Source organism: Hypanus sabinus, chromosome 4, assembly GCF_030144855.1.
Source record: "Hypanus sabinus isolate sHypSab1 chromosome 4, sHypSab1.hap1, whole genome shotgun sequence".
NCBI lineage: Eukaryota > Metazoa > Chordata > Chondrichthyes > Myliobatiformes > Dasyatidae > Hypanus > Hypanus sabinus.
Genome location: NC_082709.1, coordinates 190831623 through 190845310, shown reverse-complemented (window position 1 = coordinate 190845310; position 13688 = coordinate 190831623). Strand labels below are relative to the sequence as shown.

At 44.2% G+C, this 13688-nt stretch overlaps 1 protein-coding gene across 2 annotated transcripts in view; it reads right to left on the bottom strand.

The window, feature by feature from the left end:
- pde9aa (phosphodiesterase 9aa) overlaps positions 1-13688 on the bottom strand; it is a 207900-nt gene that overhangs the window by 31588 nt on the left and 162624 nt on the right. For both annotated transcript variants that reach the window (XM_059966237.1, XM_059966238.1), the window contains 2 exons: positions 12157-12313; positions 11857-11970 (listed from right to left, as the gene is read on the bottom strand). In XM_059966237.1, coding sequence (XP_059822220.1) covers positions 11857-11970; positions 12157-12313 — 271 coding nt within the window. The remainder of the gene's footprint in view (positions 1-11856; positions 11971-12156; positions 12314-13688) is intronic.

Sequence of the window (13688 nt, the reverse complement as noted above, 5' to 3'; positions counted from 1 at the left end):
TATGGACATGTGGTTGATGTTTAGGGATGTCTTGCAGGATGTTAGGGATAAATTTGTCCTGGTGAGGAAGATAAAGAATGGTAGGGTGAAGGAACCATGGGTAACAAGTGAGGTGGAAAATCTAGTCAGGTGGAAGAAGGCAGCATACATGAGGTTTAGGAAGCAAGGATCAGATGGGTCTATGGAGGAATATAGGGTAGCAAGAAAAGAGCTTAAGAAGGGGCTGAGAAGAGCAAGGGGGCATGAGAAGGCCTGGGAGAGTAGGGTAAAGGAAAACCCCAAGGTATTCTTCAATTATGTGAAGGACAAAAGGATGACAAGAGTGAAGATAGGACCAATTAGAGATGAGGGTGGGAAGATGTACTTGGATGCTGTGGAAGTGAGCGAGGTCCTCAATGAATACTTCTCTTCAGTATTCACCAATGAGAGGGAACTTGATGGTGAGGACAATATGAGTGAGGTTGATGTTCTGGAGCATGTTGATATTAAGGGAGAGGAGGTGTTGGAGTTGGTAAAACTCATTAGGACAGATAAGTTCCTGGGAATATTCCCCAGGCTGCTCCATGAGGCGAGGGAAGAGATTGCTGAGCCTCTGGCTAGGATCTTTATGTCCTCGTTGTCCACGGGAACGGTACCGGAAAATTGGAGGGAGGTGAATGTTGTCCCCTTGTTCAAAAAAGGTAGTAGGGATAGTCTGGGTAATTATAGACCAGTGAGCCTTATGTCTGTGGTGGGAAAGCTGTTGGAAAAGATTCTTAGAGATAGTATCTATGGGCATTTAGAGAATCATGGTCTGATCAGGGACAGTCAGCATTGCTTTGAGAAGGGCAGATCATGCCTAATGAGCCTGATAGAGTTCTTTGAGGAGGTGACCAGGCATATAGATGAGGGTAGTGCAGTGGATGTGATCTATTTTAGTAAGGCATTTGACAAGGTTCCACACGGTAGGCTTATTCAGAAAGTCAGAAGGCATGGGATCCAGGGAAGTTTGGCCAGGTGGATTCAGAATTGGCTTGCCTGCAGAAGGCAGTGGGTCATGATGGAGGGAGTACATTCAGATTGGAGGGTTGTGACTAGTGGTGTCCCACAAGGATCTGTTCTGGGACCTCTACTTTTCGTGATTTTTATTAACGACCTGGATGTGGAGATAGAAGGGTGGGTTGGCAAGTTTGCAGATGACGCAAAGGTGGTGGTTTTGTAGATAGTGTAGAGGATTGTTGAAGATTGCAGAGAGACATTGATAGGATGCAGAAGTGGGCTGAGAAGTGGCAGATGGAGTTCAACCCGGAGAAGTGTGAGGTGGTACACTTTGGAAGGACAAACTCCAAGGCATAGTACAAAGTAAATGGCAGGATACTTGGTAGTGTAGAGGAGCAGAGGGATCTGGGGGTACATGTCCACAGTTGCTTCACAGGTAGATAGGGTAGTTAAGAAATCTTATGGGGTGTTAGCTTTCATAAGACATGATACAGGCGTACAAGATATTAAGAGGAATAGACAGAGTGGACAACCACCTCTTCCCCAGGGCACCGCTGCTCAGTACAAGAGGACAATGGCTTTAAGGTAAGGGGAGGGAAGTTCAAGGGGGATAATAGAGGAAGGTTTTTCACTCAGAGAGTAGTTGGTGCGTGGAATGCACTGCCTGAGTCAGTGGTAGAGGCAGATACACTAGTGAAGTTTAAGAGACTACTAGACAGGTATCTGGAGGAATTTAAGATAGGGGAGTATATGGGAGGCAGGGTTTGAGGGTCGGCACAACATTGTGGGCCAAAGGGCCTGTAATGTGCTGTACTATTCTATGTTCTATCTTCTGTGGCTGATGAACTCAATGAGTGATTTGCATCACTGTGGAAGACACTGACAGTGTGCCAGATGTTGAAGGGCGTGGGTAGAGAAGTGGGTGCAAATACTGTTGCAAGAGAGAAGGTGCTGAAAAATCTGAAAGACCTAAGGGTGCATAAGTCACCCGGACCAGATGAACTGCGCTCTAGAGTTCTGAAAGAGGTAGTAATAAAGATTGTGGAGGCATTAGAAATGATATTTAAAAATCATTTGACTCTGGCATGTTGGCAGAGGACTGGAAAATTGCAAATGTCGCTCCACTCTTTAAGAAAGGAGGAAGGCAGCAGAAAGGAAATTATAGACCAGTTAGACTGACCTCAATGGTTGGGAAGATGTTAGAGTAAATTATTAAGGATGAGGTAATGGCTTATTTGATGACTCAGGACAAGATGGGCAATAATAAATCAAAGAAGGCTTGCAACAGAGATGATAGAAAGGACAGGCAAGAGATGAGGCATAACCACAGTGAGTGGGATGTGTTACAGGGCAATAGAGGCATGGTGCAGTTAAAACAGAAAGCAACAAATACTGGACTGAGAGTGTTGTATTTGAATGCACGCAGCATAAGAAATAAAATGGATGATCTTGAAATTCAGCTACAGATTGGCAAGTATGAAGTTGTTGCCATCTCTGAAACTTGGCTAAAGGATGGCTGCCATTGGGAGCTGGACGTCCAAGGATATACGGTGTATCGGAAAGATAGGTTAGTAGGCAAAGGGGGTGGTGTGGCCCTGTGTATAAGAAATAATATGAAATCATTAGAAAGGGATGGCATAGGATTGGAAAGTGTAGAGTCTCTATTGGTTGAGTTAAGAAATGGCAAGGGTAAAAGTACCCTAAGGGCAGTTGTATACAGGCCTCCAAACAGCATCCAGGATGTGGATAACAATTACAGCAGGAGATAGAAAAGGCATGTCAGAAAGGCAATGTCATGATAATCATTGAGGATTTTAAAATGAAAATAGATTGGGAAAACCAGGCCAGTACTGGACCTCAAGAGAGAGAATTTGTAGAATTCTTAGAACAGCTTGTTGTTGAGCCCACTAGGGGATCAGCTGTGCTGGATTGGGTGTTGTGCAATGATCTGGAGGTGATAAGAGAACTTAAGGTTAAGGAATCCTTAGGAAACAGTGATCACAATATGATCTAGTTCACTTTGAAATTTGAGAAGGAGAAACTAAATTCCATTGTGTCTGTATTTCAGTGGAATAAAGGATATTACAATGACATGAGAGGGGAACTGACCAAGGTTGACTGGAAGGAGACACCAGCAGGAAGGACAGCAGAACAACAATGGTTGGTGTTTCTGTGAAAAATAAGGGAAGTGCAAGACAGATATATTCCAAATAAGAAGAAATTTAAAATGGAAGAAGGACACTACCATGGCTGACAAATTGAGTCAGAGCCAAAGTAAAAGTAAAAGAGAGGGCATACAAGGAAGCCAAAGCTAGTGGTAGGATAGAGGATTGGGAAGCTTTTTTAAAAATTCACAAGGAAACTAAGAAGGTCATAAGGAAGGAAAAGATGAATTATCAAAGGAAGCTGGTGACTAATATCAAAAAAGATACTAAAAGCTTTTTTAAATATGTAAAGGGTAAAAGAGAGTTGAGGATAGATATAGAAAATAATGCTGGAGGTATTGTAATGAGAGACGCAGAGATGGTAGAGGAAACAAATGTGTAATTTACATCAGTCTTCACAGTGGAAGACGTCTGCAGTATACTGGACATTCAGGAGTGTCAGGGAAGTGGAGTTTGTGCAGTGAAAATTACGACTGAGAAGGTGCTCAGGAAGCTTAATGATCTGAGGGTGGATAAATCTCCTGGACCTGATGGAATGCACCCTCAGGTTCTGAAGGAAGTAGCTGGAAAGATTGTGAAGGCATTAATGAAGATCTTTCAAGAATCGTTAGATTCTGGCATTGTAACCAGATGACTGGAAAATTGTAAATTTAAGGAGTGTGGGAGGCAGCAGAAAGGAAACTATAGACCTGTTAGCCTGACATCAGTGATTGGGAAGTTGTTGGAATCGATTGTTAGGGATAAGATTATGGAATACCTGGAGGCACATGACAAGATAGGTCAAAGCCAGCATGGTTTCCTGAAAGGAAAATCCTGTCTGACTAACCTTCTGCAATTTTTTGAGGAAATTACAAGCGGGGTAAACAAAGGAGATGCAGTAGATGTGGTGAACTTGGATTTTCAGAAGGCCTTTGACAAAATGCTGCACATGAGGCTGCGTAGCAAGATAAGAGCCCATGGAATTATAGGGGAGTTACTAGCATGGGTGGAGCATTGGCTGATCGGCAGAAAACAGAGTGGTAATAAAGCTTGCAGGGAGATTTATGCCGGTTAGAAGAATGAGCTGAATGTTGGCAGATGGAGTTTAATGCTGAGAAGTGTGAGGTTCTACATTTTGGCAGGAATAATTCAAATAGAACATACAGAGTAAATGGTAGGGCATTGAGGAATGCAGTGGAACAGAGAGATCTAGGAATAACAGTTCCCTGAAGGTGGAGTCTCATGTAGATAGGGTGGTGAAGAAGGCTTTTGGAATGCTGGCCTTTATAAATCAGAGCATTGAGTACAGAAGTTGGGATGTAATGTTAAAATTGTACAAGGCATTGGTAAGGCCAAATTTGGAGTATTGTGTACAGTTCTGGTCACCGAATTATAGGAAAGATATCAACAAAATATAGAGAGTACAGAGAAGATTTACTAAAATGTTACCTGGGTTTCAGTACTTAAGTTACAGAGAAAGGTTGAACAAGTTAGGTCTCTATTCATTGGAGCGTAGAAGGTTGAGGGGGGATTTGATCGAGGTATTTAAAATTTTGAGAGGGATAGATAGAGTTGACGTGAATAGGCTGTTTCCATTGAGAGTAGGGGAGATTCAAACAAGAGGACATGATTTGAGAGTTAGGGGGCAGAAGTTTAAGGGAAACACGAGGGCGTATTTCTTTACTCAGAGAGTGATAGCTGTGTGGAATGAGCTTCCTGTAGAAGTAGTAGAGGCCAGTTCAGTTGTGTCATTTAATGTAAAATTGGATAGGTATATGGACAGGAAAGGAGTGGAGGGTTATGGGCTGAGTGCGACTAAGTGAGGTTAAGAGTTCGGCACGGACTAGGAGGGCCGAGATGGCCTGTTTCCGTGCTGTGATTGCTATATGGTTATATGGTTATAATAAAGGGATCCTATTCTGGCTAGCTGCTGGTTATCAGTGGAGCAGGGGTTGGTGTTGAGATCGCTGCTTTTTACTATGTATGTCAGTGATTTGGACCATGGGATTAATGGATTTGTGGCTAAATTTGCCAATGATACAAAAATAGCTTGAGGAGTGGGTGGTGTTGAAGAAACAGAGCCTGCAAGAGAGACTTAGATAGTTTAGGGGCATGGGCAAAGAAGTGGCAAATGAAATAAAATGCTGGAAAGTGTAAGGTCATGCCCTTTGGTGGAAGAAATAAACAGACAATTATTTAGATCCTTGTGCAGGACACCCTAAAGGTTAACCTCCAAGTTGAGTTGGCGGTGAAGAAGGCGAATGCAATGTTGGCATTCATTCTAGAGGTAAAGAATATAAGAGCAAGGATGTGATGTTGAGGCTTTATAAAGCACTCGTGAGACCACACTTGGAGTTTTGTTTGCAGTTTTGGGATCCTTATTTTAGAAAGGATATACTGACATTGGAGAGGGTTCAGAGAAGATTCACGAGAATGATTCCAGGAATGAAAGGGTTACCATATGAGGAACATCTGGCAGCTCTTCTACTGTATTCTCAGGAGTTCAGGAGAATGAGGAGGGATCTAATAGAAAAATTCCAAATGTTAAAAGGCCTGAACAGATTAGATGTGGCAAAGTTATATCCCATGGTAGGGGAGTCTAGGACCAGAGGGCATGATCAGCCCATGATTGAATGGTGGAGCAGACTCGATGGGCTGAATAGCCTATTTCTGCTCTTATATGTTATGGTCTTATAGTCAGCATGATTCCCTTAGGGGAAAGTCTTGCCTGATGAACCTGCTGGAATTCTTTGAGGAGATTACAAGTAGGATAGATAAACGGGATGCTGCAGATGTTGTACATGTGGACTTTCAGAATGCCTTTGACAAGGTGCCACACATGAGGCTGCTTTCCAAGTTAAGAGCCGATGATATTACAGGAAGGTTACTGGCACAGTTAGAGCATTGGCTTATTGGTAGGAGGCAGCAAGTGTGAATAAAAGGTTCCTTGTCTGGTTGGCTGCCAGTGTCCAGTGGTGTTTTGCAGGAGTCAGTGTTGGGACTGCTTCTTTTTATGCTGTATATTAATGATTTAGATGAGGGAATACTTGACTGTCTTTCCAAGTTTGCATATGATATGAAGATTGGTGGAAGGACAGATAGTGTTGAGGAAACAGGTTGGATGCAGAAGGACTTAGACAGATTAGGATAATGGGCAGGAAAGTGGCAAATGAAATACAATATTGGAAAATGCATGGTCATGCACTTTGATAGTAGAAATAAACAGGGAGAAAATCCAAATACTGAGATGGAAAATGACTTTGGAGTCCTTATGCAGAATACTCTAAAGGGTAATTTGCAGGCAGAGTCAGAGGTGAGGTGAGAAAGCCAAATGCAATGTCAGCATTAATTACAAGAGGTCTAGAATACAAGAGCAGGGATGTAATTGTGAGGTTTTATAAGGCACTGGTGAGGCCTCACCTTGAGTATTGTGAACAGTTTTGGGCTCCTCATTTAAGAAAAGATGTGCTGGTATTGGAGATGGTCCGGAGGAGGTTCACAAGGATGATTCAGGGAATGAAAGGGTTATCATACGAGAAACGTTGTGATGGCTCTGGGTCTGTATGCACTGGAATTTAGAAGGATGTGGAGAGTATCTCATTGAAAGCTTTTGAATGTTGAAAGGCTTAAACAGAGGAGATGTGGAAAGGCTGTTTTCCATGGTGGGAGAGTCTAGGACAAGAAGGCACACCCTCAGGAAAGAGGGGCATCCATTTAAAACAGAAATGCAGAAAATTTTCTTTAGCTAGACAGTGGTGAATTTGTGGAATTTGTTGCCACAGGCAGCTGTGGAGGCCAAGTCGTTGGGTGTATTTAAGGCAAAGATTGATAGGTTCTTGATTGAACAGAGAATCCAAGGTTACGGGAAGAAGGCCGGAGAGTGGGATTGAGGAGAGGAAAAAAGGATCAGCCATGATTGAATGACAACAGAAATTCAATGGGCCAAATGGCCTAATTCTACTCCTTTGTTTTATGGTTTTATCATGGGCTTGTCCCCAAGATGGGTGGGATTGCCACCAAGATTAGTGGATTATTCCCTGAGATTGGCTAGTTGTCACTGAGATTGGCGGGATTGTCAATGAGATTGGCAGGCTGTCAATGATATTGGTGAGATTGTCAATGATCTTGGTGGGACTGCCACTTAGCGTGGCGGGTTTGTCACTAAGAGATGATCAATGACTTCAGGAGATCAAAGGACAGAGTACACCCCCCCTTCCATATACATGGAGAGGTAGTGGAAAGTGTGGAAAACCTAAAGTTCCTTGGAGTTACGTTGTCAGAACAGCTGACATGGACCACCAACTCCTCGCTGACATGGACCACCAACACCTTGCTGACATGGATCACCAACACCTCGCTGACATGGACCACCAACACCTCGCTGACATGGACCATCATCACCTCGCTGACATGGACCACCAACACCTCGCTGACATGGACCACCAACACCTCACTGACATGGACCACCAACACCTCACTGACATGGACCACCAACACCTCGCTGACGTGGACCATCAACACCTCACTGATGTGGACCACCAACACCTCGCTGACGTGGACCACCAACACCTCACTGACATGGACCACCAACACCTCGCTGACATGGACCACCAACTCCTCGCTGACATGGACCACCAACACCTCGCTGACATGGACCACCAACACCTCGCTGACATGGACCACTAACACCTCGCTGACATGGACCACCAACACCTCACTGACATGGACCACCAACACCTCGCTGACATGGACCACCAACACCTCGCTGACGTGGACCACCAACACCTCACTGATGTGGACCACCAACACCTCGCTGACGTGGACCACCAACACCTCACTGACGTGGACCACCAACACCTCGCTGACATGGACCACCAACTCCTCGCTGACATGGACCACCAACACCTCGCTGACATGGACCACCAACACCTCGCTGACATGGACCATCAACACCTCACTGCTTGTAAAAAAGGCACAACACAGACTCCTCTTCTTTAGAAAGCTGAAACAGGCCAAACTCCCACAAAAGCAGTTGCTTAACTTCTACAGCAGCACAACTGAAACCATCCTGACCAACAGCACCACAGTGTGATATGCCAGCTGCACAGCCACTGAGCGACAAGACCGGTATCGTGTAGTGAAGGTGGCCCAGTGAATTGTCAAGATGGAGCTCCCAGGACTGGACACCATCTATTCCAGCAGACTCAGGAGGAAAGCAATCAGCATAACCAGAGACCACCCCGGCCACTCCCTGTTTGACTCACCGCCATCCAGCAAAAGGTTCAGGACACTGAAAGCCAGAACAAATAGACTACAGAACAGCTCCCACAGAGCAATGACTGAAACTGTGAGCACACACAAGGACTCAAATACTTGCACTAATGGCACTTTGTGCATTACTGTGATATTCTGGTGCTGCTGCAACTTATTTTCTGCTACTTATCTATTTAATACTGTTTTTCTATTACTGTCTTGTTTTTATCTGCCACTTTATTTAATTGCCTGAGAGGAAGCCAAACAGAGTTTCATTGTACTTATGTATAATGACAATAAAGATCATTCAATTCAATTCAATTCAACTGAAGATTAGTGGATCTTTCCCTGAGATAGGCTGGTTGTCACAGAAACTGCAGAAGGAAACTAACAAGGTTATTAAGAAAGATTGCTGTATTCACTGAGATTGGTGGGATTGTCAGTGAGTTCAGAATGGTTGTCACAGAGATTGGTGGGGTTGTCATTGAGGTTGTTGGGGTTTTCTCCAAGATTGCTGTATTCACTGAGATTGGTGAGATGTCACAGAGATTGGTGGGATTGTCATCGAGTTTGATGTGATTGTCACTGAGATTTTTATGTGGGGTTGACTCTGAGGTTAGTGAGTTTGTTAGGGTTACTGAGATTAGTATAGAAACATAGAATAAATTTACATAGAAATCTACAGCATATTACAGACCCTTCAGCCCACAATGTTGTGCCGACAATGTGACCCACTCTAGAAATTCCCTGAAATTTCCCTAGCACATAGCCCTTTATTTTTTTAAACTCCAATTACCTATTCAAGAGTCTCTTAAAAGCCCTATTGTATCCACCTCTGCCGCTGTTGCCAACAGTACATTCCACTCTGTGTGAAAAACTTACCCCTGACATCCACACTGTATGTACTTCCAAGCACCTTAAAACTATGCCACTTTGTGTTAGCCATTTCAGCCCTGGGAAAAGCCTCTGACTATCCACACAATCAATGCCTTTCATCATCTTATACACCTCTATCAGGTCACCCCTCAAAGGCCAAGTTCACTCAACATATTCTCATAAGGCATGCTCTCCAATCCAGGCAACATCTTTGTAAATCTCCTCTGCACCCTTTCTATGGCTTCCACCTCCTTCCTGTAATGAGGCGACCAGAACTGAGCCCAGTACTCCAAGTGGGATCTGACCAGGGTCCTATATAGCTGTCCTCACGGCTCTTGAACTCGACCCCATGGTTGATGAAGGCCAACACACCAGACACCTTCTTAACAACACTGTTAACCTGTGCAGCAACTTTCAGTGTCCTATGGACATGGACCCCAAAATCTCACTGATCCTCCATACTGCCAAGAGTCTTACTATTTATATTATATTCAAATTTGACATACTAAAATGAACCACTTCACACTTATCCAGGTTGAACTCTATCTGCCACTTCTCAGCCCAGTTTTGCATCCTATTGATGTCCCACTGTTACTTCTGATAACCTTCCAGACTATTCACAACACTCCCAACTTTTGTGTCATCAGCACACTTACTAACCCACCCTTCTACTTCCTCATCCAGGTCATTTATAAAAATCTCAAAAAGGAGGGGTCTCAGAACAGATCCCTGTGGAACACCACTGGTCCTCCATGCAGAATATGAACCATCAACAACCACCCTTTGCCTTCTGCGGCAAGCCAATTCTGGATCCACAAAGCAAGGTCCCCTTGGATCCCATGTCTCATGACTTACTGAATGAGTCTTGCATACAGAACCTTATCAAGTGCCTTACTGAAATCCATATACACTGCATCCACTGCTCAACCTTCATCAATCTGTTTTGTTACATCCTCAACGAATTCAATCAGGCTCATAAGGCACAACCTGCCCTTGACAAAGCCATGCTGACTATCCCTAATCAGATTATGTCTCTTCAAATGCTCATAAATCCTGCCTCTCAGGATCTTCTCCAACAACTTGCTCACCACTGAAGTCAGACTCACTGGCCGAAATTTCCTGGGTTATCTCTACTCCCTTTCTTAAAGAAATGAACAACATTTGCAACCCTCCAATCCTCCAGAACCTCTCCCGTTCCCATTGATGATGCAATGATCATTGCCAGAGGTTCAGCAATCTCCTCCCTCACTTCCCACAGTAGCTTGGGGTACACCTCTCCTGCCTATGTCATTGGTAGGTACCAACATGTACCACGACTTCTGGCTGCTCACCCTTGCCTTCAGGAATATTCTGCAACTACTCAGAGGCATCCTGGACCCTAGCAGTCAGGAGGCAACACACTATCCTGGCATCTCTTTTGCTGCCACAGGATCTCCTATCTGTCCCCCTAACTATCGAGTCCCATATGACTATTGCTCCACCTGACTTCACCCTATGTTTCTGAGCTCAGAGCCAACCACAGTGCTGTTGGTCCGGCTGCTGCTGCCTTGCCCAGAGAGGTCATCACCCTCAGCAGTATCCACAAGGATATACTTGTTACTGAGGGGAATAGTCACAGGGGACTCTACACTGACTTCCTTCTTCCTTTACCTCCCTCACTGTTCACCCATCTGCTCCCTGAATTCTGCACTCTGAGTGTAACCAACTGCTCAAAAGTTATACCTATCAATTGTTCTGCCTCTCAGATGATCCTAAGTTCATCCAACTCCAGCCCCAGCTCCTTAACACGGTCCTTCATGAGCTGGAGTTGGCTGCACTTCCTGCAGGTGTAGTCTTCAGAGACACCATCAGGTTCCATGAATTCCCACATCCTACAGGAGGATTATTCGGTTTGTACCTGAGACTGGCATGGGTTGTCACTGAGATTAGTTATTAACTGAAATTGATGGGGTTGTTACTGGGTTGTTACTGAGTTGTTGGTGTTGCCACTGAGACAGGTTGGTTTGTCATGGAGATTGGTGGGGTTGTCAATGATAATGGTGTGGTTCTCACTGAGATTGAGGGAGTTGACACTAAGACTGGTGGGGTTGCCTTTGATATCAGTGTGCTGTCCATGAGACTAATGGGATGTCACTGAGATTGTTGGGGTGTCCCTGAGACTAGTGGGGTGCCCCTGAGATTAGTGGGGTGTCCCTGAGACTGGTGGGGTATCCTTGAGATTAGTGGGGTGTCCCCGAGATTGTTGGGGTGTCACTGATATTAGTGGGGTGTCCCTGAGATTGGTGGGAAGTCCCGGAGATTAGTGGGGTGTCGCTGAGATTAGTGGGGAATCCCTGAGATTAGTGGGGAGTCCCTGAGATTAGTGGGGTGTCGCTGAGATTAGTGGGGAGTCACAGAGATTGCTGTATTCACTGATATTAGTGGAATTTTGAATCCTGCAGGTTAGTGTTGGAAGGCAGCACTGAGGTTAAGTGCCTTGTCGAATGGTACAGCTGGAACACAAGATAGAATCGCCTAACTTCTTCTGTATCTTCAGCCCTCCTCCTCTCTCCTTTCCTTTCTGGGCTAATTCTGTGGTGTTGCAGCTCCCCCCTTCAACACTCACACAAGTCACGTCATCCTTGTTGGTGAAATCAAAGTTGTCGATCTTTTGTTTGAATGAATCGAGAATCTCACCATGCCGAGCCATATCTGTGGCCAAGATCAGTGTGATGATACCCTGCAATGGATGCCATACTTGGTCAGTTTGACTCCAGACAATGACATTAATCTGTGCCACCCCTCCTCCTAAAGGTGCCAGTCCATCTCTGATTCCCAGCATGTGAACATTCAGTTCCTGCACTGTGTTCAGATGTGGTGGCCCTTCACTTATGCCCCTGCCTTTAACCCAAGCCCCCATTCTCACCTGTCGGATCTGTTTAGCAATCTCCGGGTCCATGTTGTTGAAAATGTTACACTCGGGCTGCGAAAAGATCTGGAAAGCCACAGCGCAGTGATGGTTTTCCAGAGGTGAGATGTCATTGTAGCGGACTGCAAGCTCAGTGCGAGCATTGATTTGATACCTATCAAAGAGAAGGATACTGGTGTTGGAACCAGACTGACCCGGCCTTGTCTCATGAACTCAGTGAGCCATTTTGCTCTTGTCAATTGCAACTGATCTTTCTCCTTGGTATCATTATATAAAGCAGCACATTACTGAGCTGGTTGTGCTCTGTAAGCTTTAGCATCATTCTCCAGTGTAGGTTTTGTCAAAGGCCTTACTGGTCCATGTAGATTACATAAACAGCACTGTCCTCAGAAAAATCATCAATGTTCAAAGTAAATTTATTATAAAAGTACATATATGCCACCATATACAATCCTGAGATTCATTTTCTTGTGGGCATTCATAGTAAATATGAAGAAACACAATAGAATCAATGAAAGACTGCACCCAACAGGATGGACAAACAACCAGTGTGCAAAAGGCAACAAACTACAAATACAAAAAAAGAGGAAGAAGTAATAAATAAGCAGTAAGTATTGAAAACATGAAGTGTAGAGTCCATAGTTTGTGGGAACAGTTCAGTGATGGGGCAAGTGAAGTTGAGTGAGGTTATCCCCACTGGTTGAAGAGCATGATGGTTGAAGGGTAATAACTGTTCCTGAACCTAGAGTGGCTTATTTCTTCAAAGCATTCAGTCAAATTGTTAAAATGGGATCAAAAAACAAAAAGCCAAAGACTCTCAAGGTCAGGCAGTAGCTGAGGGGGAATAAATCGACACTTCAGATCAAGATCATTGTGGGGGAAGGAAATTTCATTTTAAATCAAGGTCATTGTGGGGGGAGGAGTTGATATTTCAGATCGAGATCTTTGTGGGGGAATGAATCGACTTTTCAGATTAGGATCGTTGCAGGGAAGGAATCAACTTTTCAGATTGAGATCGTTACAGGAAAAAAAGTCGATATTTCAGATCGAGATGGTTGTGGGAAAGGAATCGACATTTTAGATCAAGATCATTGTTGGGGAAGGAATTGACATTTTAGATCAAGATCATTGTTGGGGAAGGAATCGACATTTCAGTTCAATCGTTGTGGAGAAGCAATCGACACTTCAGGTGGAGATTGTTCTGGGAAAGGAATCGACTTTTCAGATTGAGATCGTTGTGGGGAAAGAATCGATATTTCAGATCGAGATAGTTGTGGGTAAAGAATCGACATTTCAGATCAAGATTGTTGTGGGGAAGGAGTTGACTTTTCAGATCGAGATCGTTGTGGGTGATGGAATCAACATTTGAGGTCGATTGTTGTGGGGGAAGGATTCCCGGTGTTAATGACTGCTCTGTGGATGTGTGAATTTGATTGTTTCATAATGAAATTGCACTGTGTTCCAAGTTAATGAATAAACTGTCTAGACTGATGCAGAGGTTCTGAAAACCAGCCTAGAGCTGTGAACAA